The following is a 25786-nucleotide window of genomic DNA, read 5'->3' as shown; positions in this document are numbered from 1 at the left end:
CTGGAAATGTGCAAGTATACCTAATTGCTGCAAAGACCAAAGTTGCCCCTATAAAGCAAATATCAATACCTAGGTTAGAATTGTGTGCTGCAGTATTGTTATGTAGATTAGTCAATACGGTCATAAAGGCAATGTTAATCAAATTTGAACAGGTTGTCTGTTACACAGATTCTACTATTGTGTTAGGATGGCTTTCTTCATGTCCGAGTAAATGGAAAACATTTGTGGCGAACCGGGTATCTGAGATCCAACAATCAATTTTTATTAAATGGGCGCACACATCGAGTAAAGACAACCCAGCTGATTGTAGTTCTCGTGGTTTGAATCCGTCACAATTAGAGTCTTATTCACTACGGTGGAATGGGCCAAAGTGGTTGATGGAATCAGAGTTACCTATTGTAAATATTAATTTCAAAAATCTAGATTCTGTTCAATGTGAGCAAAAGTCTTCAACTGTTAACATGCACATTAAAGTTGACTGTACAATAGTAGATAAATTTTCATCATTATCTAAGTTAGTTCGTGTTACTGCTTGGTGTAAAAGATTTATTAGGAATAGTAAAAGTAAACAGGAGTTAAGATGTAGTGGACCATTAACTACAAAGGAGTTGTCAAATGCATTAATACATTGGATAAAACAAGCTCAAGAATCTGAATATCCACTTGAGATAAAATACTTACGTATGAAAAAACCTTTACCTTATAATAGCAAACTATTGTGTTTAAATCCATTTCTTGATGAAAATGATGTCATGAGAGTTGGAGGTCGCTTGCAAAATGCTAGTGTAACATATGATTTCAAATATCCTATCTTACTTCCAAAACATGCTAGAATTACAGAACTTCTTGTAAAATCTGAACATATAAAGCATCTTCATGCAGGTTCACAGTTACTTTTATCTGTTTTGCAACAAAAGTTTTGGATTATTGGTGGTCGTGACTTTGTAAGGAAGATTGTAAAAAGTTGTGTAACATGTCACAAACAGTCAAGTGTAACAGCCTCTCAATTAATGGGTCAACTTCCTGTTGGTAGAGTAACACCAACTCGTCCATTTTTGCATTGCGGTTTAGATTATGCAGGTCCACTAATGTTAAAAAATATGAAAAGTCGAAATTCAAAATTATTCAAAGGTTATGTAGCACTCTTCATTTGTTTCAGTGTCAAAGCAATCCATTTAGAATTGGTAAATGATGCTTCAACAGAGTCATTTATTGCAGCTTTGAAACGTTTTATAGCTAGAAGGGGAAAACCTACTGATATTTACAGTGATTGTGGTTCAAATTTTATAGGTGCAAACAGAGAATTAAAATCCTTACTGAAACTTGTAACGAATGGTGATTCAAAAGAGTCTGTATGTAATTACCTCAGTATGCAATCTATAAATTGGCATTTTAATCCACCATCCTCACCTCACTTTGGAGGCATATGGGAAGCTGGTGTAAAGTCTGTCAAGTACCACTTGAGACGTGTAGTTGGTAACACTGTACTTACATTTGAAGAAATGTATACAGTTTTGTGTCAGATTGAAGCCTGTTTAAATTCTAGACCATTAACTGCTCTATCTTCTGATCCTAATGACTATCAGGTATTAACTCCTGGTCATTTTTTAATTCACGATGCATTAGTAGCAATACCTGAACCAAATTTGTGTGAATTAAAATTCAATCATTTGTCGCGCTGGCAATTAACTCAAAGATTGGTCCAACATTTTTGGAACCGTTGGCAAACAGAATATTTGTCTCGGCTGCAACAAAGGCCAAAGTGGTGGTGTAAACATGCTAATATCAAGGTCAATGATTTAGTATTAGTGAAGGAAGATAAGACATCTCCTCAACCTTGGAATTTAGCAAGAGTAGTTGCTGTTCATCCTGGTGTAGATAATATTGTTAGAACTGTTACTATTAAAACTAGCAAAGGTGTCTTCAAACGACCAATTGTAAAAATTTCCCCTCTTCCATTTAATGAAGAATAATATGTAGAATGTGTATTGTAGAGTAATGAGTAGAATAATATGTACTGTTGAAATGATATTTCAAGGTGGGCGGTATGTTCGGCCGCATTTCATTATTCTTTTGTTTTGTATTTGGCAACGCTGGACGATTGATAGTTCTTTATAAGTGTCAACGTGGTGTGTGTGACTGCATAGTGTGTAGGTGCTTATGCATAGCAATTAGTGTATTTAGTTGTGTGTTTACAATATAATAAATAGTATATTGTACAACAAACTTTGTGTTCAAAATAATACAGTCCACGAACAGTACACGTGAGATACTTAAAAGGTATGCTTTTTGTTTCCTTGACAGTTATGTCATTCCGTATAAAGAATTGAAATCTATGTATGAAAGCTGTACATATACTATTTATAATTATTTGAAATATGGTTATAAGTAACGAGATGAATTTCTTTTTTATTTTAGGTTGAATACAAATAAACAAAGAGAAGTGTATATTCCTCTCCTTATTTTTATCAATATTGTTATACCTTTTGTAAATACACACACACAGACACACACACACACACATATATATATATATATATATATATATATATATATATATATATATATATTCCGTTTTACATAATACTTATATATCCTGTATAAATATTTACATATACATATATGAAAATATCCTTTATGAATTACTTTTGTACATATAGGGGGAATAAAATGAAAAACAACAAAAGTACACAAGAATTATTAAGAGATTACAGACTTTATTAACGACATAGAAGAAGAAGAGGACGTAGGAAATAAAGAGATGGAAGTTTTCTAAGGGGAAAAGATGACGTAATCGGGATAGGAGAAGAAGAAAGGAACACACAAGGAAAAAGTAAGATTACCAACAGATGCAATTTCTCAAGAAGAAGAAGAACAAGAAGAAGAAGAAGAAAGAGATGTAGTTAATGAAATTGAAATAGCAGAAGAAGAGATGATAACCAGTGCCAAAGAAGAAGAAAGAGATGCAGTTAATAAAATTCAAATTACAGGGAAGGAAAAGCAGAAGATGAAGAAGACGAAGAGAAATGTGAAGAACTATTAGAAATATTAGGAAATGGAGGTAATAGAATGATAACACAAGAAGAGGAAAAGGAAGCATCCATCTGTATTAAAAAAATAAAAAATGGTTGCAAGAAGAAGAAGAAAAATTACAAGAAGACATCGAAGGAAGGACAAATGAGCAAGAGGTACTAAATCTTACTTTTTCGCAGATAATAAGAGAGGCTTACAATGGGGAAGAGAAGAATACAGAAAAAGAAGAGTTTTACGTAAATGATTTATAAATTTGTTACCCAATCCTCGAAAAGAAGAGCAAGAAGAAATATATCCATCATTTATGGAAATATTAGCAGAGGCTAATACTGAACATGAAGAAATTGAAGTTGAATTAGACGAAATAGAGAAGAGAATGGATTAAATGTTATCTGAATTTCAAGCAGAACGAAACACTAATGTACACGTGGGATTTGGAAATAACAGGTTTAATCATGGAAACAATAGATTTCATATAAGAGAAGAACGTAGAAGACAATACAGAATATACAATATGGAGAGTACAATGTTAAGAATTCGTTTAACCCCTGTGCGTGCGGATAAAAATCCTTTTACGGCAATTGAAACAAGTCTGCCCGCTCTAATAGATTATTTGCTACGTAATGTGGACCAACATGATTACTTAGGAATAACAATCACAAATGAAAGAGAAGAATATCGACCTTTTTGGTTATCGTTCAGAGAAGCTAGAGATGTCTCAGCAGAAGTATTATGGACGAGTTATGAGAAAGTAGTGCAAAGTAATGCGGCTTTTCTTATAAACGAAGATTGCAAAGTGAACTTTCATCATGTACTTACGGCAAAAGGACAAAGCAGATGTTTCAAACATGTTATGAATACCTGTGAATATGTAAAGGCAAAACGGGGTATTATCAGAATTTAAAACACAGGTACTAGATGTTTAGCACATGAAATCGTCGTTGCCATAGGATTAAAAAACACAGGGGGAGAAATCAAACCGAATACAGAAGATATAAAAATCAAAGTAATTATATAATAGAAAAAGAAGCGGAAGACCTGTGTGAAGCAGCCGATGTAGATCTCAGTCATGGTGGTGGAATTCCCGAAATTCGTAAATTTCAAGAACATTTAAAGGATTATAAAATCACAGTGTATATGGGATTTTCAGGAAGTGATGTCATGTTTAAAGCACCACCGAGTGCTAACGAGATAACTTTTTTAACTTACTCTTCATAGATAATCATTACAACATCATTGAAAGCTTGACAGTATATTTTAGCTGTAGTTATTATTGTGAGCTGTCATAGGAAATATGAAAAAAAAGCATTCACATTAGAAACATTGTACAGCTGTATGTTATCGATGTCATCAGAAGCAACCATGTGATTTTAAAGAAGCCCATTTTACTTGCAATCATTTTAATCGATAATTTTATGGTCAATCCTGCTATGATTATCGCAAATCAGCTCCGTATCAAAATGAAAAGCCTTTATGTTTAATTGTGAAATGTTGTGCTCAGTGTTTAAAAATGTGTTCTGAAATAAGAAGGATCTCACGTGTGTGGAGAAACGTATTGCAATATTTCCTGTATTATAGTACCACCTAATCATAAATGTTACATGAAAGTGAATGAAAGAAAATAAAAAAGTCCAACGAAACAATTATTATGCAGAAGAAAGCTATGATTGTGTTTTATGATATTGGATGTATACAAGATACGAAAATAGAAGATGAGGACGCAAACATATATGAACATATACCTAATGTCTTGGTTAGTTAACATGCATGTTACCGTTGTTAGGAAGATAATATGAAGAATGATTGTATCGTGAGTGGAAAACGTGAAAATAGGATGAGATGGAGAAAATGTAATAGAAGACTTTCTAACACATTTACAAAAACGATGTCCAAACATTAACACAATTAAATTTTAAAACAAAATCCTATCGTAATAATCACCAAACACACGTGTTTTACCATCACAAATCACTGGCTCAAATATATCACTATCAAGTCCAATACAAATTAATTTGGTTTTCATTGAATTAATTCCATATTCAACTTTTAACCTGTACTCTCTGTTAGTAGCCATAGTTGATGCACAAGTACTCAAAGACATTTTACTCCAGTAGCCGATCAACACAGAATAACGGCACTATACATACAGATGACTGCTCATGCGTGAAGGGGAGGACGAAGAGGAAACTCCATGTTTCATTTTGTTTCTATATGCATTCTTCTATTTCGTTGGAACATAGCCCAAGCGCCTTTATTCTACTGTCGATTACATTCAAGCTATTTACAATGTGGTCGATATGATTGCAGAAAAAAGATCCCCTCCAGTTCCTTACCAGAGGGTAGCGTTCCCAAAACTGATGCAACGTTCTCTTTTTGTAGTGGCATACTGATGCGTTGTAGTAGAAAAGAGGTTGCTCTAGTGTCTCGTGACGATAAATAAATGCGGTGACGTACTTCGTTCATAAAGTTAAGGCCTTCGGGACCCCATGAACCACCTGATTCGATAGCTATAGCGACAAAATGATATTTGTCAAGTAAATTGCTGTACTTCTTGCCTTTCTGTGTTTCACGGCGAGCAGCCACGTTGCCAGCTTGTGCTGAGGAAGAATGTAGATTTGAACGGGCGAAGGTGTCGGAACAAGTACAATTCCATAGAAGTGCTTTTCCTTTCTTCCACGGTATTAGGGTCATACCATCTAGCCTCTTACCGTCTGCACGACTGTATCCCAACGGTTCGCGTATAGAAGGAATGCCTGCTGAAATTAGTGCCTTTATGATGATGTCGTTGATGCTGGACTGGCGTGAATGTCTGCCCGCACTATTGGCACAGGGGAGTCCATGAAGGTCCTTCTTGTTTACGACACTTCTACAGGCATTACATTTGTGTTGCTCGCAAACATCTGCTCCCAAACGCAGTGCACTGCCAATTCGAAAACTGTCATTCGGAAGATGTAATCCTAAAAAAGGTGATGAGATAGCATGGATCCAAGCGCCTAATTTTGGTGATGATGTAGCTGGGAGTCTGGCCTTATCTCCTTGGTCATCGGATGACTGAAGTAGAGCTGAAAAGTGATTATTTATAAGAGGATCGTTCCAAGAGGATTGTAGTCCACTATTATCAAGATCAGGGGGATCTGATCCCACTATAGATGACCACTTAGCAATGGTATCGTGGACATCCGAATCCGATACTAGGCTAAGATCTTGGAGAATGGTCTCGATCAATGGTTTAGCGCCATAGACTGAAGACACAAAGGATGAAATAGCCAGGTCCATGGCGCGGCAAATGCCGAGACCTCCATGATTAACAGGAAAGGGCACCTGCAACCAAGAGTTATTGTTGAGTGAACAATTCAGAATAGATTCTACACTGGTTTTCAAGGTGTTGTCATAGCATTCCAGAAGATCAGCATCCCGCCAAGAAGGAGCACAGCGAAGAAAGTATAGCAACCTTGGCATGGACAATGAGGCACTAGTAGGTAAAAGGCAGAGTGAGCTGAAATCAAGGAAAGACGTGTAAAGAAGAATTCTAATTTAGAAATTCTGTCTTTTAATATTGTTCGTCTTGCCTCATTATATAATGCTGCTCCTAATAAGCTACCGTCACCTGTTGAATTTTTTTGAATCCCAGACGCGGCTTCGTCAAACAACTTGAAGAGGTTATTAAACTGCTCATTAGAAACTCCGAGAAAGCTGACCTGACATTTGGAGAAATCCATTTGCATTTCGATCTCTTTAGCCCGTCTACGGATCATTTCTAATGTCTCTAGTACTGTATCCTTGTCTCCAGCTATAGTCCCGTCATCCAAATACCATATGTTCAGTTCTGTATTGATACTCTTAACGATGGATTGTTAAGTTAGTGCGAACAAACCAGTGCAAAGAGGGTCGCCTTTTTGTACGCCACGCTGAGAGAGGATTATTTTATCTCCTAAATATAAGTTGCTCTGTTGCAACCGATGGACGTATCGATAAATTGATGAAAAACTGTTCTTTACCTGTATGAGCATAGAGTCAAGATTCGACTCGTTAAATGCGTTTCTGAAGTCTGTTTTCAGAAACACTTTCTCCTGCTGGTGTGGAAAAGAGTAGTACATACGAGCTGCGTGGACTGCAGCTTCTGCTCCATGTGGAACGCAAACTCCCAGTTAGTGTGGGGATAGAAAATGTGTTAGGAGGTTCTCTATACTTAATAAACTATATATAAATGTACTGTTTAGAGTATAATGTTTAGAGTATATGATTCTAATGTTTATTCATGTCCAAAATGATTGTCGCATATCTATAACTGTCTTCTTGTAAGAATATAATTTGATAATGATTACTCAGTGTACTTTTAATACCGACACTATGTGTATAATCGGTAAATGTATATTTCTGGGAAATTTCATGAGAAAAGAATTATAAATACGAAAATTAAAGTGAGTAAAACAAAATGTTGCTAAATAAACAAGAAAGTTTTATTTTCGTTTTATTCTTCTTATTTAACGCTATTTTCACATGAAATTTTCCACATACATGTCTTTGCCGACTATATACATACTAACATTATTAGAAATACCTAGCGAATTCGTTATCAAATTATATTCCTACAACAACATATTTATAGACATGCGACAATAATTTTGGACATGAGTGTACATAATGTATAATTTATAATGAAAGAAATACTAAATTACAATAAGAAAAAAATATTTATATTTTGCTCTTTGCCGCCCAAACAAGGAAGATAGCAACATATCCTGTTTCCTTACTATTTCATAAATTGAAACTTACCAGATAGTATCAAATATGGATAACTTTAGCTCTTTCCTTACTGTTTTATCAGTAACACTGTGAATAAGTTAGATTTTTCATATTAAGTAAAATTATTTTATATGATTTTGTATTATTTCTAATTCCAGTTGTATGATGACGCGAACACGCGCTACGAACCACCACTTGCTTTGAATGAAACACTTCAAGCAACAATACCCACTGAAACTGCTTATATCGTGAGTCTCAATACGACTGTAGGCGCACCTTTTGCCCTGTCCATCAGTAGAAGAGATACAGGCGCAATCATGTAAGTATACAGTGCATAGCTTGTGTGCACCTATTGTTAAAATATAATGGCATCATTATCATGTTCTCCTGAAAATAAAACCTAACTAAAAATAATCCTAGCATTTTTTACATCACTCGTAATATGAAGGTAAGCCCTACTTCAAAATATTGCGTAGTAGTTTTCGATTTCGGAACATTTTATACGGTATTAAAGTTGTCACTTTGTGTATGTGGAGTTAGTAGAAGCTTACACAGTTGATAGTCAGAATGAAGAAAAGTAAATGGGAATCGTCCTTCCAAATGATTTCTTTTTCCTCCCTAAAGGGAGTTCCTCTATATTTTTTTGGGGGGGAGTACAATTTCTACAACCCACGATTCTAAATTCGCATACTGTTGGGACCCATGTTTTATTAAGTTGACATACTGAAAACACAAGGTAGACTAAAAGTCGTACGAGTCCAATAAAATATTAAAATAAAAAAGAGTGTACACGGCAGAGAGAAATGAGATGTCCCTACACGTTTTATAGGCGAGGGTGAAAATATGGCATATCACACCGCAATTCCAGCGGCCACATTGGATTCATCTTTAAAATTTTAAGGCGTCATTAACTTGTTCCGCCACCAACGAATTTCGAGGTCGTTTCCTTGAGATCGCCTTGTGCGTATTTTGTGCTGTTTTGTGCGCCTGTTTCCACGTTTTGTGTGTCACCAGAAGTCGGTCAAAATGGGACTCTAAGGTAGCGTTTCCCAACCGGTGTGCCGCGGTACACTGGTGTGCCGTGAATAGACCGCTGGTGTGCCACGGGGAAATCGAAACAAAATTATTAATTCTATAGAAATCAAATTGCAAGACATAAGGGAAAATGTACATTTGTATTTCACATTACTACGAACCTCTACTATGAATCTACAATTTTAAGTTTCATACCGTGTTACAATTGTGTACAATTTTAATGTTGAAAAAATTATTTGTTATCATTGTTGTTACTATTGTTGCTCCTTTATTGTTGCAGACTATTTCGTAACTTGAAATTTTAAAATATCATTCAATACTTTCGACAAAGCAAACATGCATACAAATTACCTACATTTGTGTTTTAAAAGTGAAAGAGATTTGTTTGTCCGTTCGTTATTTAGTGATCTATCTTCTTAGTGAAAGGTTGGATAGATTTCGAAAATGAAAGCGTAGTTTTGCAAACCTGAGTCCAATATTTTATTGAATTATTTTCTATTTCTAAATTAGAATGAAAAGTAACCATAATGATTAACTATGGGGGAAAAGCCAGTGATCGAGCTTTCTTCTCTGTGAGTAAGATCATTAATCACAGGAAAAAAAATACCACGGTATTTTATACTTACAAATAATAATATCTATGAGTGTGCCGCGAGAATTCAAGTTACATCCGTAGTGTGCCGCAAGTTGAAAAAGGTTGGGTAACGCTGCTCTAAGGTGTGACGAAAATGACTCACTGTTCCGCCACCAAAAAAATTCGAAGTGGTTTCTTTTGCATCGTTTTATGCCGTTTTCTGCTCCTATTCCCACGTTTTGTGCGTCACCGGAAGTGGATCAATATTGGCCTATAACTATGGTAGAACAAGTTAATGCTGTTCCATCACGAACGAATTTTGAGATCGTTTCTTCACATCGTTTTGTGCGTCCATTCCCACGTTTTGTGCATCAATGGTACTGGGTCTAAATTAGCCTTCAAGGTGGAGGCGACCCGCCAGTATCAAGGTTCCAGGTTGCTTCTTTCGCATCGTTTAATTCTTTTTGTTCCGTTTTCCCCCATATTTTCACATTTTGTGCGCTACCGGAAGTGGGTCAAAGAAAGCCTACAAATATGACAGAAAAAGACATTTTCATCGCACTTTCAAGGCCTATTTTGACTCACATCCACTGACGCACAAAACGATACAAATCACGCACGAAACAATGTTAAGGAAACGACCTGGAAATTCGATGGTGATGGGAGAGTATCAACTTATTCCGCTTTACTTGTAACCTCGAACGACTTCCAAATTGAATCGTGGTGGAACAGTGTCTCGTTTTTCTCGCAAATTGATGGACTATTTTGACCCACTTCCGGTGATGCTGAAAGCTTGGAAATAGGCGCACAAAATGGTACAAAGAATTTACTAAACGATGTGAAGGAAAAGTGCTCGAAATTCATTGGTGGCGGAACAGCATTAACTTGTTCCGTTCTATTTGTAGCTTTATTTTGACCCACTTCCAGTGACTCACAAAACGGTACGAAGCAGGCACTAAACGATGCAAAACAAGCAACCTCGAAATTTGATAGTGGCTGAACAGTGGGGCATTAGTTCACATTTTGAAGGCCCGTTTAACACACTTCCGGTGATGCACATAACGAGGAAATAGGCGCAGGAAACCTCAAAAAAACAGGCACTGAACGATGCGTAAGAAACGACCTAGAAATTCGACAGAGTGAGTCATTTCCGTCACACATTGGAGGCCCATTTTGACCCACTTCCGGTGACGCACAATACGTAGAAATAGGGGCACAAAACGGTACAAAACTGGCATTAAACGATGTGAAATTAACGACCTCGAAATTCGATTGTGAGGGAGCAGTTGGTCATTTTCGTCACACCTTAGAGACCCATTTTGACTCGCTTCCTGTAACGCACAGAACATGGAAATAGGCGCACAAAATGGCACAAAACACGCACGTAACAAATGTGATGGAAACGACCTCGAAATTCATTGGTGGCGGAACAGCATTAACTTGTTCCTCCATATTTGTAGGTCCATTTTGACCCACTTCCGGTGCCGCACAAACGTGGAAATATGTGCACTAAACGGCAAAAAATATGTACTAAGCGATGCGAAAGAAACGACCTCGAAATTCGATAGTGGCGGATCGTCCCACATTGGAAGCCCATTTTGACCCACTTTTGGTGACGCACAAAACGTGGAAATAGGCGCACAAAACGATGAAAGGAAACCACATCGAAATTCACTGGTTTTGGAAAAGTTAATGACGCAGTGTGTGACACATCATCTAGCACTAAAAATTTATTCAGAAATTCATATCGGTGGTTGCTTTCTGTTTAGCTCTATCAGGTTTGAGATTTTTTTTATTTTCCCCTTATTTTTTGTTTCAGGTTCATTAAGTGAAGATGTTTTTACGAAAGTTGAAAGTGATTATTGTCATACAGGGTAAACAAAGTGTGAGAGTCATCACAGATTACTGGTATTTCAACCATCACCATCCTGAAAGGAATCCATGGGGCCACTGTGGCTCAGTGGTAGAACGTTCACCTTTGGTGCACGCGTGCAAGTGATTTTCTGGTAAACAAACACCGTGTGCACACGTTTTTTAGGGTTCTCTCGTTTCCTCCCACTTTCTTAATTCTACCGTTTCATCAGCGTCACGAGTTTGATGAGACTCTCGCAAGTCAATATGTTGTTTGAAGGAGGCGGGGAACAGCACTGGCGCAAATCCCAGGGGGGACGAGGGGGACATGTCCCCCCAATGTTGGACCTGGGGGGGACAGTCCCCCCCAATAATCTGACTTAAAAAATGTTTTTTGGGATAAGCTTGATGATTTGTGCCCGACTGCCACAAAGGAATGTAAGATGAAATTGATTTCTCTTGGCTTTTCCATTTTTTGAAAAGAATCGTAATCTGTAGTATTTCAAACTGAACTTCGTGCTGTAGTGCGTTTAGTAGTCTCATCAATATGTATTAATTACACTTCTACTACTTGGACACAAATTGCGATAAATGCTAGAGAAGGATATATCCCTCTCCTCATGCTGGAAAGTTGTCTCAGCTGTAGGTACGGGCACAAATTCCGGGGAAACGGGGAGACATGTCCCCCCCAACATTGGAACTGGAGGCTCTCCCAATAATCCGATTTGAAAAGTACTTTTTGCAGAAAAGAGTGGTGATTTGTGTCCGACTGCCACAAAGGAAAGTGAGATGAAATTTGTTTCTCTTGGCTTTTTCATTTTTAATGAAAATGAAGGCGTGCGACTGTGCGTGACGTAACCTTATATGAAATCTTATCTCCTTTTCTCCCCTAGGCCTTAGCACACGAAGAATATACAGACTATCCAATGTTAGTGGAACCCATCTTTTCAGTAAATGGGAAATTAATATATTTGTAGTATCAGCCTAGGCATCTACTCATGCTTCGTAAGCTAACTCTATAGCCTATGGAATCCGGAGGTTCAATGCCGCGTTCACGAAAGCTCTTCACTGACTTCTATCCTTAGCCAACTGGATTCAGTCTCTACTTTGTATTCCTATTTTTGCGAGATTCATCTTAATATTGTCTTCCCATCTGCGCCTAGGCCTTCCTAATGGTCGTTTTCCGATTTGTCTTACCGCTAACACTTTGAAAGCGTTCCTACTTTCTTCCATCCTGGCTATATGTCCTGCCCAACTAAGCCTCCTAGGCTTGATGATCCTAACAATGTTTGGTAAACCGTATAAATTATGTAGTTTCTCGTTATGAAGTTCCGCCATTCTCCATTCCCGTTCCTCTTGGGTCCGAATACTCTTCTCAGGATCTTGTTCTCAAATACTTTCAGTCTATGTTCTTCCTTTAGAGTAAGCGACCATGTTTCATAACCATACAGAACAACAGGTATGATTATCGTTTTATATATTTTAGGCTTCAAATTCCTCGACAGAATTTGCGACAACATGAGATTTGAACCGAATAGTAACACGAATTCCCTGCTTTTAGTCGATATTTAATTTCTTCGTGAATATGATTTTCGTCTGTTAATATTGATCCTAGATATTTGAAAGTATCCACTTTATCGAAAGAATTATTTAATATTTTAACGCATCCATAATTTATGCGTATTATGGTCCCGACGCACTTCCATGTATTTAGTTTTCCTTGCATTTGCTTCTAAACCCATGCCCCTGCAAGCGTTTAATAAGATCTGTGCATTTCTTTCTATTGGTCTCCTGTCCCTATTAAATTTACATCATCAGCGTACGCATAACCTGGTGAATACCGTTGATGTACCGGGCTACTGTATTCCCACTTTTTTTCGAGTATTTCACGAATGGTAAATATTTGGTCGATAGTTGATCGATTTCGTTTAAATCCACACTGATAATCTGCAATCATTTCATTTGCGTATGGGGTCAACCTTGCTAATAGAATATTTGAAAGGATTTTATAGGATGTTGACAGAAGAAAGATGCTTCGATAATTATTACAGTCAGTTTTGTCGCTTTTCTTGTGGATTGGAACAATGATTGATTCTTTCCACTCTTGCGGCAATTCTTCCTTGATGTAGATAAGGAGAATGAGTTTGTGTGTCTTGTTCCACAATTTTTCGTCTCCAGCTAAAATTAACTCAGTCGGAATTTCGTTTACACCCGGATATTTGTATTTCCTTAATTTCTTTATAGCGATTTCTATTTCTATTCGGTTGGGTTCGAGAATATACGTTTCTGCGGTGTGTATCTCCCTTTCTTCACGCACATTAGTTTTTGCTGCGTGTTAAGCAAATCGTTAAAGAAATCTTTCCATCTTTTTAAAATGCTATCTGTATCAGTGAGAACTGTTCCATCAGCTTTCTTTAATATAAGCACGAAGTTGATAGCCTTTCTTAAATTCGTTGATCCCTTTATACATGTCCCGAATGTTTTTATTTTTACTATTATCTTCAAGTTCCTAAATTTTAGCTTTCAAAAAATCGCGTTTCTTTGTTCCAAAAGTTTGGGAAGTTTTCCCCCTGATGCCTACGAAATTTTGTGTGGTTATTTCATTCGGATTTTGTAGCCAACGTAGTTTTGCTTGTTTTCTCTTTTCTGCTCGTTCGAACCGTGGTTTGTTGCTACGTATTTCCGCGTGTCCCAATTTTTGTTTTGAGAGAGGATGCTTCGTAAGCAAAGAAAAGAATTCAATTGCTGTAATATTTTTCTCCATAATCTTAAGGTTAGATCTGTTAGCTAAAGAGTATATGACATGCATTAGATTTCTGTAACGATTCCTTTAATGTTATTGAGATCAAGGGGCCGATCCTGGGAGGTCGGAGCCCCCCCCAAAAGGTCACGTGGACCCGAGTATTTTTATGAATATGTATTCGTAAATGCATTTTCTCTTGTTATATGTATTGTTTTATGCATTTTTATGAATGCTCCCCCCCCCAAAGTTACAGAGAAATCGGCGTCCTTGATTGAGATTATCATCATTTTGCTCAAAGAGTATTTTTGCGTCATACATAATTGATATTCTTTCTTCATAGTTTTGGGGAAGGCATTATTTATATTATTATATTATAAAACAATTTTAACGTGGATCTTTGTGGATGCCTAATTAGAAACATACCAATTATAAATATGCATGTATTCAGATTTCAGAATGTGTTCACGGCAGTGGTTTGTAATACTGATATGTACTACTACTTCATCTACACCGCCTAATATATAATATACTCTACAACAGTTGAGTAGATTTGAGTAGATTCATCTACTGTAAATTGAGTTTCATCTCCCTTCTCTAGAATAAGCCTCAAATCTGCCCACCTCCCAATGTTGAAGACAACCAATGGCGTATTTAGGATTTTGTTTCGAGGGGCTATGCCCAACACAAGGAAGGAAGTGAGCAATTGCCCACTTGATTTTGAGAATTAAATATATTTTAATTTATGCATAAATTGAAGTTATAATGGCAAGAATTGCAGACCGATAAATCCTATATGATATGATACAAAAATTTAGGAGTGAATCTAACCCTTTATTCTATTCATACAAGAAAAAGGAAGCATTCTCTTGGCCTTCCTAATTTCCCCCGTTTTGATTTTTTAAAATTCAAACATTTCCTTCTTTTAAAAATAACTAAACGATATAATTTTTCCTTTCTTTATAATAACTCAAGTCCTGTCATGTTGATATCCGCGCAAGTTGGTGTGGAATACCAGTTTCGCTTATCAACTCCTCTTAGTTTTGGTGTTACTGATGACGGCCGACTTGAATCACAACTGACCATGGTCGATAAATTATGATAGACGAAATGAAAGAAAGTAATGTCAAGAAAAAGAAACAGAAAAGTAGAAAGGACGAAAGAAAGAACAAAAGGACGCAGTTCTTACATGGAATGAAATTTGGCAAACACACTATTATTTCTGAACAAAAAGCATAAGAAAATGGAAAGTCAATGACATTCTTAGAAATGGTTAGAAGGATTATTGTTGTACGTGGAATGCGAAAAACTAACAAATTTATTTCGGGGGGAGCTTGAGCCCGATAGCCTCCTAAATACGCCACTGAAGACAATTGTCCCCTGATTCTTCACAGCATTGTTCTTCAACTTAATAAATATGTTGAACATCGCTTATATATATATATATATATAAAATATGGGAACGGTCTTACCCGTCCCCCCCCCAATGTTGAAGACAGATTTGCGCCGATGGGGAACAGCAATGGATTTCTCCACAGCTTCCACTATTCTTGAATATGCAGGCATGGAATGAACCCATGTAGTAGTAGTTGAAGCAGAATTCCTCGTTCCCACGTGAGGCTACCACAATTTTTCATAGCTCTAATCAAAGTCTGTTCAATCGTTCAAATTCCAAACCAAAACTTTTAACTTTGTCTAACTATGAAGTAGCTTTGTTTTACAAACTTCGGGAGTTCTTGTTTTAGTAAAATATACACTAGTTTTAGAGGATCATTAGATGAATTGATGATAAAGATGATGCAGTGTTCTGCTTGAATACAGGTTTCTGACCCGAAAATTCCTAGTGCAAACTAAACCCATGGTGGTTTGTCATTGCCTTCCATAGGATGATAATGACGAAGTGGATGAATAAGTATGCGTTATTTAAAAATTTAGTCAATAGTACAACCACTAGAAGAAACTCTCAACCTGGGAATTGGATTGACTTTCTGGCTAAAGAAGAATTAACCAATGCTTGTGGATACATGTTAATTTCTTCCGACAATTCCTACATGCAAGGACTGAATACGTATAGGTATATTAAAATTTACATGAAATTATCGGAAATTTCCTGTTCTTCATTTCTCCAAACAAGCTAATACTTAAGTTTTTAGAGGTTATTGAAGTCCTTGAAATTACCTACCCACTAATAACTTCACTCAAAACTTGCGGATGCAGAGGTGAAAATCTTACAATATGGATCAAGAGAGAATTTAATCTACTATATGAATCTTCAAAATCCCAGCTATTAGGAGATATCATATTATGTACTTTTAATGTTTTATTAAGAAAGGTGTAGCCAACAATCTTGTATATATTTTATGTTTCTTCTCCCTACAATGTTGTAATAAAAATCCGAAAAACTCAATTTTTCACTTTTGTTTTGAAAAACTTTGTAAAATTTTCGTTTTATACCCTTTTGGGGAAAATGTCAATTTCCTCAACTTTCATACAATGAGAACTACCAATTAATTATCTTTTCAACGAGATATGGTTTATGTCTGTACTGTGTTCTCAACCTGTATTATAGTTAGTTAAAGTGTATGCTATGGTTTTCACGAAAGCTTTGGCATTGGAAATAGGCTACCCAACATGCCGGCCATAATGACCAAACTCGACGCTGGGTTTTATTGGACTTCCTCTGAATTACTGAATAGAGTATCATGATCGTTTTAGAAAAGGTTTGGATTGTGATTTTGTTTCCTCTCTCTCTCTCTCTCTCTCTCTCATGTTGTATTAAAAACTCAAAACTCAATTTTTCATTTCCGTCCTGGGAAATTTTGTAGAATTTCCCTTTTGGGAAAATGTAAATTTCCTCAATTTTTAACAATAACAACAACTAATTAAATATCGTTTCAACGAGGTGTGCTTCATATCTCAACTGTATTTACAATCTGTATTATAGTCAGTTAAAGTGAACGCTAGATCTAATCGAAAACATTGGCATTGGAAATAGGCTATCCAATATGCCGGCCAAAGTGACCAAACCCGACACGGGATTATTTTGGACTTTCTCTGACATGCGTTTCTGAATAGAGTATCATGATCATTTTAGAAAAGATTTAGGATATTTTTTTTTCTTCATGCTGTAATAAAAATTTCAAAACTCAATTTTTCACTTTTGTTCTGAGAAATTTTCTATAATTTTCCTTTTTACCCTTTCGGGAAAATGTTAATTTCTTCAATTTTCACACATTAAGAACTACTAATTGATTTTCTTTTTAGCGAGGTATGGTTTATGTTTCTACTGTGTTTACAACCGGCATTATAGTTAGTTAAAGTGAATGTTATGTTTTTTTAGTTTTTGCTAGAATGCTAGGATTCTTTTTTAGTTCCTTCTCCGTACAATGTTGTAATAAAAATTTCAAAACTCAATTTTTCACTTCTGTTCTGGGAAATTTTGTAGAATTTTCCTTTTTTCCGTCTGGGAAAATCTAAATTTCCTCAATTTTAATACAAAAACAACAACTAATTAAATATCTTTTCAACGTGGTATGGTTTATATATCAACTGTGTTTACAATCTGTATTATTGTCTGGACTTTCTCTGTGTTACTGAATAGAATGTCATGATTATTTTAGAAAAGGTTTTGGATTGTTTTTTTTTTCTTTTCCCTAAAATGTTGTAATAGAAATCTCAAATTCAATTTTTACTTCTGTTCTGGGAAATTTTGTTGAATTTCCTTTCTTTCCCTTTTGAGAAGGTGTAAATTTCCTCAATTTTTACACAATAACAGCAACTAATTTAATATGTTTTCAATGAGGTATGGTTCATATCTCTACAGTGTTTACAACCTGTATTATAGTCAGGTAAAGTGAATGCTAAGTCTCCTCGAAGACTTTGGCATTGGAAATAGGCTACCCAATATGCCGGCTATAGTGACCAACCCCGACGCGGGATTTTTTTGGACTTTCTATGACATGCGTTACTGAATAGAGTATCATGATCATTTTAGAAAAGATTTCGTTTTTTTTTTAAATGTCCGGGTTTTGCCCTTTCTTGGTCTAATTGCACTGAACTAGTTGTATTTTGCAGAGAGACAAAATAGATAATAATAACATCTTAAGGAGGCACCAGCTACTTTATTTCATAGCACTTACAAATTCAAATTTTTAATATTCTTGTTTGCTTGTCGGTATCGAAAACTTCATATCAACTGAGACAATATGCTTTGACATTTATAAAACATGAAATTTCGTTTGTTGACTGATAATTTACAATTGTAAAATATAATAAATAGTCTCCATTTATCAGCTATGTTTAATTGTTTAATACTGTACATCTCAAATGGTATACCTAATTGTATGCTTTTTAAAATTTATACCTATATTCTGTATCACAGTTTTGACACAGGTATACATGGTTTGACGTTTTCTGACCAACTGTTGTCTATTGCAACGCGATTGCCTTCAAAGAACATCTTCGGCCTTGGAGAAGATTCACATCGTAAATTCAGAAGAGAATTTGATGGAAAAGTATGGCCTCTTTTTAGTGCTAACAATATTCCCAGTGTTGAAGTAAGTACTACTTGATTGATTCGTACAGGTATAGATCTTATAGTAGAGCCAATTTATTGCTAATCATAAGACGCATCTAAAGTCTGGATTTGAAAAGGACAAAAACTCTTTGTTTGCGTAAAGATAGGGCGTTAGCTACGTATGAGTTATCGCCCAGTTTACGGGTACAGGATCATAAATTCCAAACATTTGGTGTTTTGATCATAATAAAGTTTGTTTTACATAATGGAAGTTTAGAACTTCCTAACAGTGACCAAAATGAAGTTTTGACAAGTCAAATTCATAGTTTTTTTGTCATTATATAATCATGCTTTAAAAAATCTAACAAGGAACGGACACGAACGCTTCATCCGGACATCCGAACTCGATAAACATAACAAAGATACAGACATGCACCTGTCATCTGGACATCCAAATCAAACCTAATCCATTCAATGAATAGACTAAAGATAAGTTCATGCACAAAATATTAGATGCTATGGACAACGGGGTAAGTCCCTGGGGCCCATTAAGATTGTTAGTATAAGGAAAATCGTAGACTTGCAGTGAAATAGCTATTGTATCAACACTGTTCATTGGAAAGTTATGGTTTATAGTTCATTCCCTTCAGCGTGAAACAAGCTTTCCAGAGGTGCTATATGTGGGGGCCCTTAACGTACTTGAACAGGGAAAATTGGGAGAATATCTGGAAAATTCTCTCCAGAAATCTCTCCAGAATAAAGTATGGATCCCTCTGGAGTGGCCCCGGATAAAAGCACACAATCGAAATGTATCTCAGAAAACAGTATAGGGATAAGAAATGTGTGTACCAAGTTTTGTGTTGACAGACAGAATAGGTATGAAGAAGAACCGTGTATTGGTATACAAGCTTTTCCCACATATCTATTCCGTCTATCAATACAAAACTTTATACACACATTTCTTATCCCTATACTGCTTTTCCTTATACTAACAAGGTTAATGAGCCCCAGGGACTTACTCCGTTGTCCACGGCACCTAATATTTTGTGTATGAACTTATCTTTAGTCTATTTATTGAATGGATTAGGTTTGATTTGGATGTCCAGATGACAGGTTCATGTCTGTTCCTTGTAAGTTAATTTTCATGGTATCATCTTCAACGCGGAAAGATTCAGTAGATATATACGAAACCTTAGAAAATATGAGATAGAATACTTTATGGCATTTGGAAAATTAGAAACAAATGAGACAGAAGTAGTATTGACTGCCTTGGGAACTTCAAACTGTCCCTGTTGTGCACACTACATCCAGTGCACTAAAATAAATGACTACATATAAGGAAGAACTCTATTAGATATTAATTTCCGCCAGAAGAGTATTTTTGTACGGAATAGTAATACTGTATTTCCACAAACTAAATACAACTTTCTTACAAGGCTGTCTTTAATCTTTATTATAAATTAACTAGCAATGTTATAGTTTCGGAAGTATATTACTTCCTTCTTCAGACTACTACTCCAACTGAAATATTACATCATTTGTTCTCTACCAATCTGTATTTAGTTTGTGTTTAAGATGAACACAAGGCCTTTCTGTCATAATATCCATACTGTATTTCGTTTAAAAGTGTAGGGATTAGAAGATGACTTCTATAAAATAGACAGTAGTCGTTAAATTGTGGCACGTAACCACTATACCTATGCCAACAAAGTGAAAGTAAAATTGGAGAGTCCCGTAAATATGATTCTACGTGCTAATATACAGCATGAACCTTAAAGATGTACACAAACTCCGGAAGATGACTCGTCACATAAAAGGAAGACAAAACGTCCTCTTTGCATATTGTCGAATTCCGAGTTATGTAAGAGTGACAGGGCTGCCAAATTGAAACCGAAAATCGAATCGTGACAATTACAACGAAACAGAAAAATGTGCACATACTTCGGCAGGTAATTCGTGACATCAAAATAAGACAAAAAGTTCTCTTGCATTTTGTAGAATTCCGCGTCATACAAGAGTAACAAGGGTGCAAACTCGGAATCGAAAACCGAATCATGACAATTGCAACGGGACACAAAGATGTACACATACTTCGGAAGGTGATTCGTTACATCGAAAGAAAAAAGTCTTCTTGAATGTTGCATTGCATGCACATCTTTCTATTACGTTCCAATTATCACGATTGTAGTTTCGATTCCAAGTTGGCACCTCTGTCACTCCTACACGACGCGGAATTCGACAATATGCAAGAGGACTTTGGTTTGATGTCACGAATCACCTTCTGAAGTTTGTGCACGTTTTTCAGGTTCACCCTGTATACATTGCAGAGAAGCAATAACTGAAATTATCGTACAAATTTTGGCTCCCAGTTTACATCAAATGCACATAATGTTTAATGTTGTACGTTTAATTACTATTTTCAAAGCTGAAAATCATTACAACTACGTTAAGAAAAATAATATATTCCTCTCTAACGCTGGAATATATATAATCCCATTCCGTAACGGTTTGTGTCAAGGCAACGCAAGATCTACGCATTAGTTTGCGATAATGTCATAATTAGCTGATTTCTTAATTGTCTACATATTCACTCACAACTTCAACATAGATATATTGATTTAGATTATTGTTTTTTTAGTTCGAAATATTAAGCTTTCCCACAGGGTCTAAGCAAATATTATAATGATCTAATGAAAGTGTTTGGAGTTTGATCATGGAACTCCTCAACACATGACAGTGTTAGTACTGTGTACGAAGGACGTTCTGTAAGTAAGTTTCCTGATTTTCTTCACACGGAAACTTTACTGCCAAACACAAATACACCATAGCATCATGGATTATATACCTTGCACTATTTTTCGATGTAGTCACCACAGACAATGACAAAATTATCGTAGCTTGAAATCAGTTTGAAGAAACCACTATGGTAAAAGTCAGTGCAGTAGAGTGCGGCAATTGTTTTATTGCAATTGTTTTGAAATTGACGTAATGAGAGTACGGCTTTCAATGCAAGGAACAGGTAAAAGTTGGATGGGCAAGAACGGGGCTGTAGGAAGGGTGATAGAATCTCTCTCATCGGAAGCAATTAATCTGGTCTTGTGTGAGCCTTGCTGTGTATGGTTCTGCGTTGTCGTCCAAAAGCACAACACTTTCACCCAAGAACTCTGGTCTCTTTCGTCGAATGGCAGAACTTAGTTTGGTGAGAATGTCGCAGTAGCGTACTGCATTCATGGTCTTTCCATGGAGTACATCACGGAGAATCACACCTTTTGTGTCCCAGAACACTGTTACCAAAAATTTTCCCGCAGAGGGTGACACTTAGAATTTTCTCGTCACTGGTAAACTGGGATGCTTCCTCGTCGTTTAGGCAACGTTGGTCTTTGGGTAAACTGTACACACATGTTTCATCGCTTGTGTTGATTCTGATCAGGAATTCATTTCCCTCTTGCCCGCAACGTATCAAGCAGTGGAGGCTACATTCTTGCAATCCGAGGTCAGATTTCTTGGCACCCATTTTGCAGAAACTTTTCGGTAACCCAACAGAACATGCAGCATGTGATGGGCCTGAGCACAAACAATATACAGTGCGGACACCACGTCTGATACCGTTATGAGCCTGTCCACTAAGACCATATCCTGTATTGCCTGTCACAAAAGTTTATACAAGTTTTCCGAGGGATAGTATCTTGCCATTTTTGATATGAAAATAAAATACTACACATTACCCCATATCATTTCGCCAGTTGCTTCGTATTTGCTGATCAGCTAAAACAGTAATCTTGGACCTCGCGGTGAAAAATGGATTTGTTTTTTCGTGCACTGTACGAAAAACACAAAGACTGAACGCAACAAAAACGAAACAAGGAAAAAGATACAATGCGATGTAAAGTGCTTGGACTCTTTCGACAAAACACTCAATGTAGCGGCTTTCCTTGCAAGCAGGTCTTGATGGTGTAATCGGCAACACAGTGGGCTGAAGTTCACGGGGTCGTCAGATCGATTCCCCCTGAAGGCGTACGTTTCATTTTCTTTACAACGATATATTTTTTAAGCTTATACAGTCATCCGAGAAAAGGAAATTGTGTAGAAACACAATATTTCACTTTTATATTCACATTATCGCGAGGATCATTTCTTGTAGTTCAAACCGTAGACAATAAGTTAGTGAATAATGTTTTTCGGTATTTTTATAAACAATGTCCAGTGTGTTGTCGTTAGCAGAGCTCTATATTGTAGACCTTAAAGTCGCAAGTTTTTGAGGAAAACAGTGCAAATTTATTATTATTATTATTATTATTATTATTATTATTATTATTATTATTATTATTATTATTATTATTATTATTATTATTACAATGACAAGAGAAGAAAAGACACATAGTCACAGCTATTGATAGAAACAGAAGAGATATATTTTATATCATATTCTTTTCAGGTTTACACATGAACGTAATAATATTATTAAATTTATGGATTGACAAAGAGAGTTATTATTTTACGAAAACAAGAAACGGAGTATAAATATTTGTTAGCTGGTAGCAGTAATGAATTTTGTTTCGCCCTTCTTCTAGATAGAATGAGTTGATTTTGAGTTTAACGTCCCTTTCAGCAGCAAGGCTATATAGGACGCAATCTAGTCATTAGCGTGGAATCCGAACCACATGAGCTCCTGCCGGCAATCGAATCCGAGTTATTCTAGATAGGAAGGTGAGTTGGCACCTTGAATAGAATCGTTCTTGTGATTAGAGTTGTAAGTTCGATCACTATTTGTAATTTGTCTCATTCGTTTAAAGCTTTATCAACGTCGCATGTAGCGTTAAAGCTAATGATAACTTATTGGCGAAATCACGTGTAAAATTTGAAGACCGAGTTAGTTATGTAAATTCGCACTCAGATCGAGGTAACGAAGCCACAGTAATGTGCGTATGTCTCTGCTCTGGCCATTCTCTCTCGTACAGTATTCAATATCAAGGTAGTCTGAAGATCTTGTAGTCCACGAATCGATTCCCGCGAACGCGAAACCATTTTTATATCTTGAGCACCAGTAGAAAATGCAAAAAATCGAATCGAGACACATGAAGTTTAGAGCTAACAAGTAAGACTAAAACAAAGGTATGGGTCATTACGTGATTTGTTTAAAGAAACAACAAAATAGAAGAAAGCTGTTTTGTCTGTGTCTAGGAATGGAGTATAAATAAAAGAAGAAACTACACTACTGTCCAGAATTTCTGTCGCATGTCTTTTAAAATTATATAAATAGAAATAACTCTCTTTCTTATGATAGAAAATGTTGAATGTCTTCTTAGAAATATGCAGAAAAAGGAAACCATATATTTAAAAAAAATATATTTTTGTAAAAAAATTAAGTACACTCCGAAACTCATCCGGAAATTCCATTTTCGTAACCATGGCAAAAGCGCGGCGAAAATTACAGAGAGAGAGAGAGAGAGAGAGAGAGAGAAGTTTATGTTTTATTAGAAATACAACGTAAATCTTTCATAATGTTAGTTACTATACATATTGCACAGCTCTAATAATAATAATAAGTGTTAAACCTTTTATACGTAAACAAACAAGTAAAAAGAAATAAGCCACAAAATACGCGAAGGGACCAGGCAGTTTATGGTAGTGATTTTCTGATATACACTACTAACAGAGTGAACCTTAACATACCTTCATAGAATATACGGTTAACGCGCACTCCTGAAGTGCTTTGTTTTTATCCACGATCACCAGTTCGAATCCCATAGACTAGGTAGCCTTTTTTTTTTTTTTTTTTTTTAGAAAAGCTTGATTTCGTCAATTTTTAAAACAACAATGGTTTGTTCTAATAATGTTGCTAAGTATCATTGTCTTCATTCTAGTTTATTTGAATAATTTCAAATAATCCTAATTTACATTCTTTAAATAAAGTATTACAATTATCAAGAATTTTATAAAAAGAGGAAACTTCATTCCTAATCAGTATCCTAACCGGAAGGGGAAACTTATAAATATTTGAAATGGAAATTAAAATATGACTAAACTTTAATGAAACATTACTAAAATAAAACATTACTCCGAATAATTTCTGCAAACAATTTCTAGAAAATGAACCGGAATAATGAAAATAATTAAATCATTAGTTATAATTAATCCACTAATTAAACTATTAAAAGTGTAGTAGCGATAGTTCTAAACCCAAGTGGGATATTCACTCTTTGCTTCATGAAAATAATAATCATTTAACAGAAAAACTGATTTTGGTTGTATCGTAAAAACTTTAGTAAATAAATAAATAAAATACATCTTATGTATAACTTAATCACCCTGACTCGATAGCTGATTGTGAGTGTGAAGATAATAAGTATTACTACAAACTGTTACAAAGCTAGGGACCGCAGTGGCCTAGTGGAAATCGGTGGGTGTAGCTGAGCAGTCTGAGCTGTTAGACTGCCGATCGTGAGATTTTCGAGTCCCTATGCAAGGCAGGAATTTTAACTATCCTCCATGTTTCTGTGTTCATGTCCCTGTCGATTCTAGTAGTCCTTAAATATCATTGAAATTGAGAATACGTCAGGAAGTTAAAAAGAGGAATAGCGTTTTCCTCTGGTGCTTATTGTCTCTGGTTCGATTCCAGCTTGCGTAAAGTGAACTTTGTGGTGAACACAGTGTGTGAGAGTTTTCTCAGGTTCTCTTGTTTTTTCCCACTTTCTTTATTCCACCATTTCACTGATTTCTCATAAGCACCACCTCCTTTACCCTAGTTGGCATAAATATGGGACGTAAAACAGATTGCTTTTTCTTTTTTTGTTAGGGGTAAATGACTGTAAGTAAACTACTGTAAATAATTGTCAATAGAATTTTGTAACCTCAAATAAAATATTAGTTTACAACCCTTCCCGTTAGTCTAGCGAGTTGCACATACGCATTTGGTGTGTGAGGTTCCGAGTTCTATTCCCGCTAGAACACAAAAAATAATTATCTTTTCATTTACTCTTATTCGTTGTCTATCGTTTTAACCTGAAGCGCATAAACGTCAAACATTAAACTAAATAATTTAGTTTCGATATTGTCCAGTGATTTTATTGTCTCAACCATCAAGTTTTGCGATCCTACCACATACTACCATATGTATACAATTGCAGAAAACCACTTGTTGTTGTCTAATAACATTTTGTTCTATGGAGATAAACTTTGAAACCCGAAATGATTAACTTGAACAACTTCCGAATTGAGCTGAGAGTAAACAAAGGAGATGAAACCTAACCTTGGGACTGTGAATCGATTGCAAGATTCGTTATCTCTTTAT

At 35.9% G+C, this 25786-nt stretch overlaps 1 protein-coding gene across 1 annotated transcript in view; it reads left to right on the top strand.

Annotated features, from left to right (window-relative positions):
• The window catches only part of LOC145672638 (putative maltase-glucoamylase 2), a 246467-nt gene that overhangs the window by 30258 nt on the left and 190423 nt on the right, over positions 1-25786 (top strand). Inside the window, 2 exon segments of the mRNA XM_081741799.1 lie at positions 7938-8098; positions 18361-18535. Of these exon segments, the coding sequence (XP_081597925.1) occupies positions 7938-8098; positions 18361-18535 (336 nt within the window).

Source organism: Thermobia domestica, chromosome 16, assembly GCF_964235325.1.
Source record: "Thermobia domestica chromosome 16, izTheDome1.hap1.1, whole genome shotgun sequence".
Classification (NCBI taxonomy): domain Eukaryota; kingdom Metazoa; phylum Arthropoda; class Insecta; order Zygentoma; family Lepismatidae; genus Thermobia; species Thermobia domestica.
Note: the sequence above shows the minus strand (reverse complement) of the source record. Positions and strands in the feature narration are given on the sequence as shown.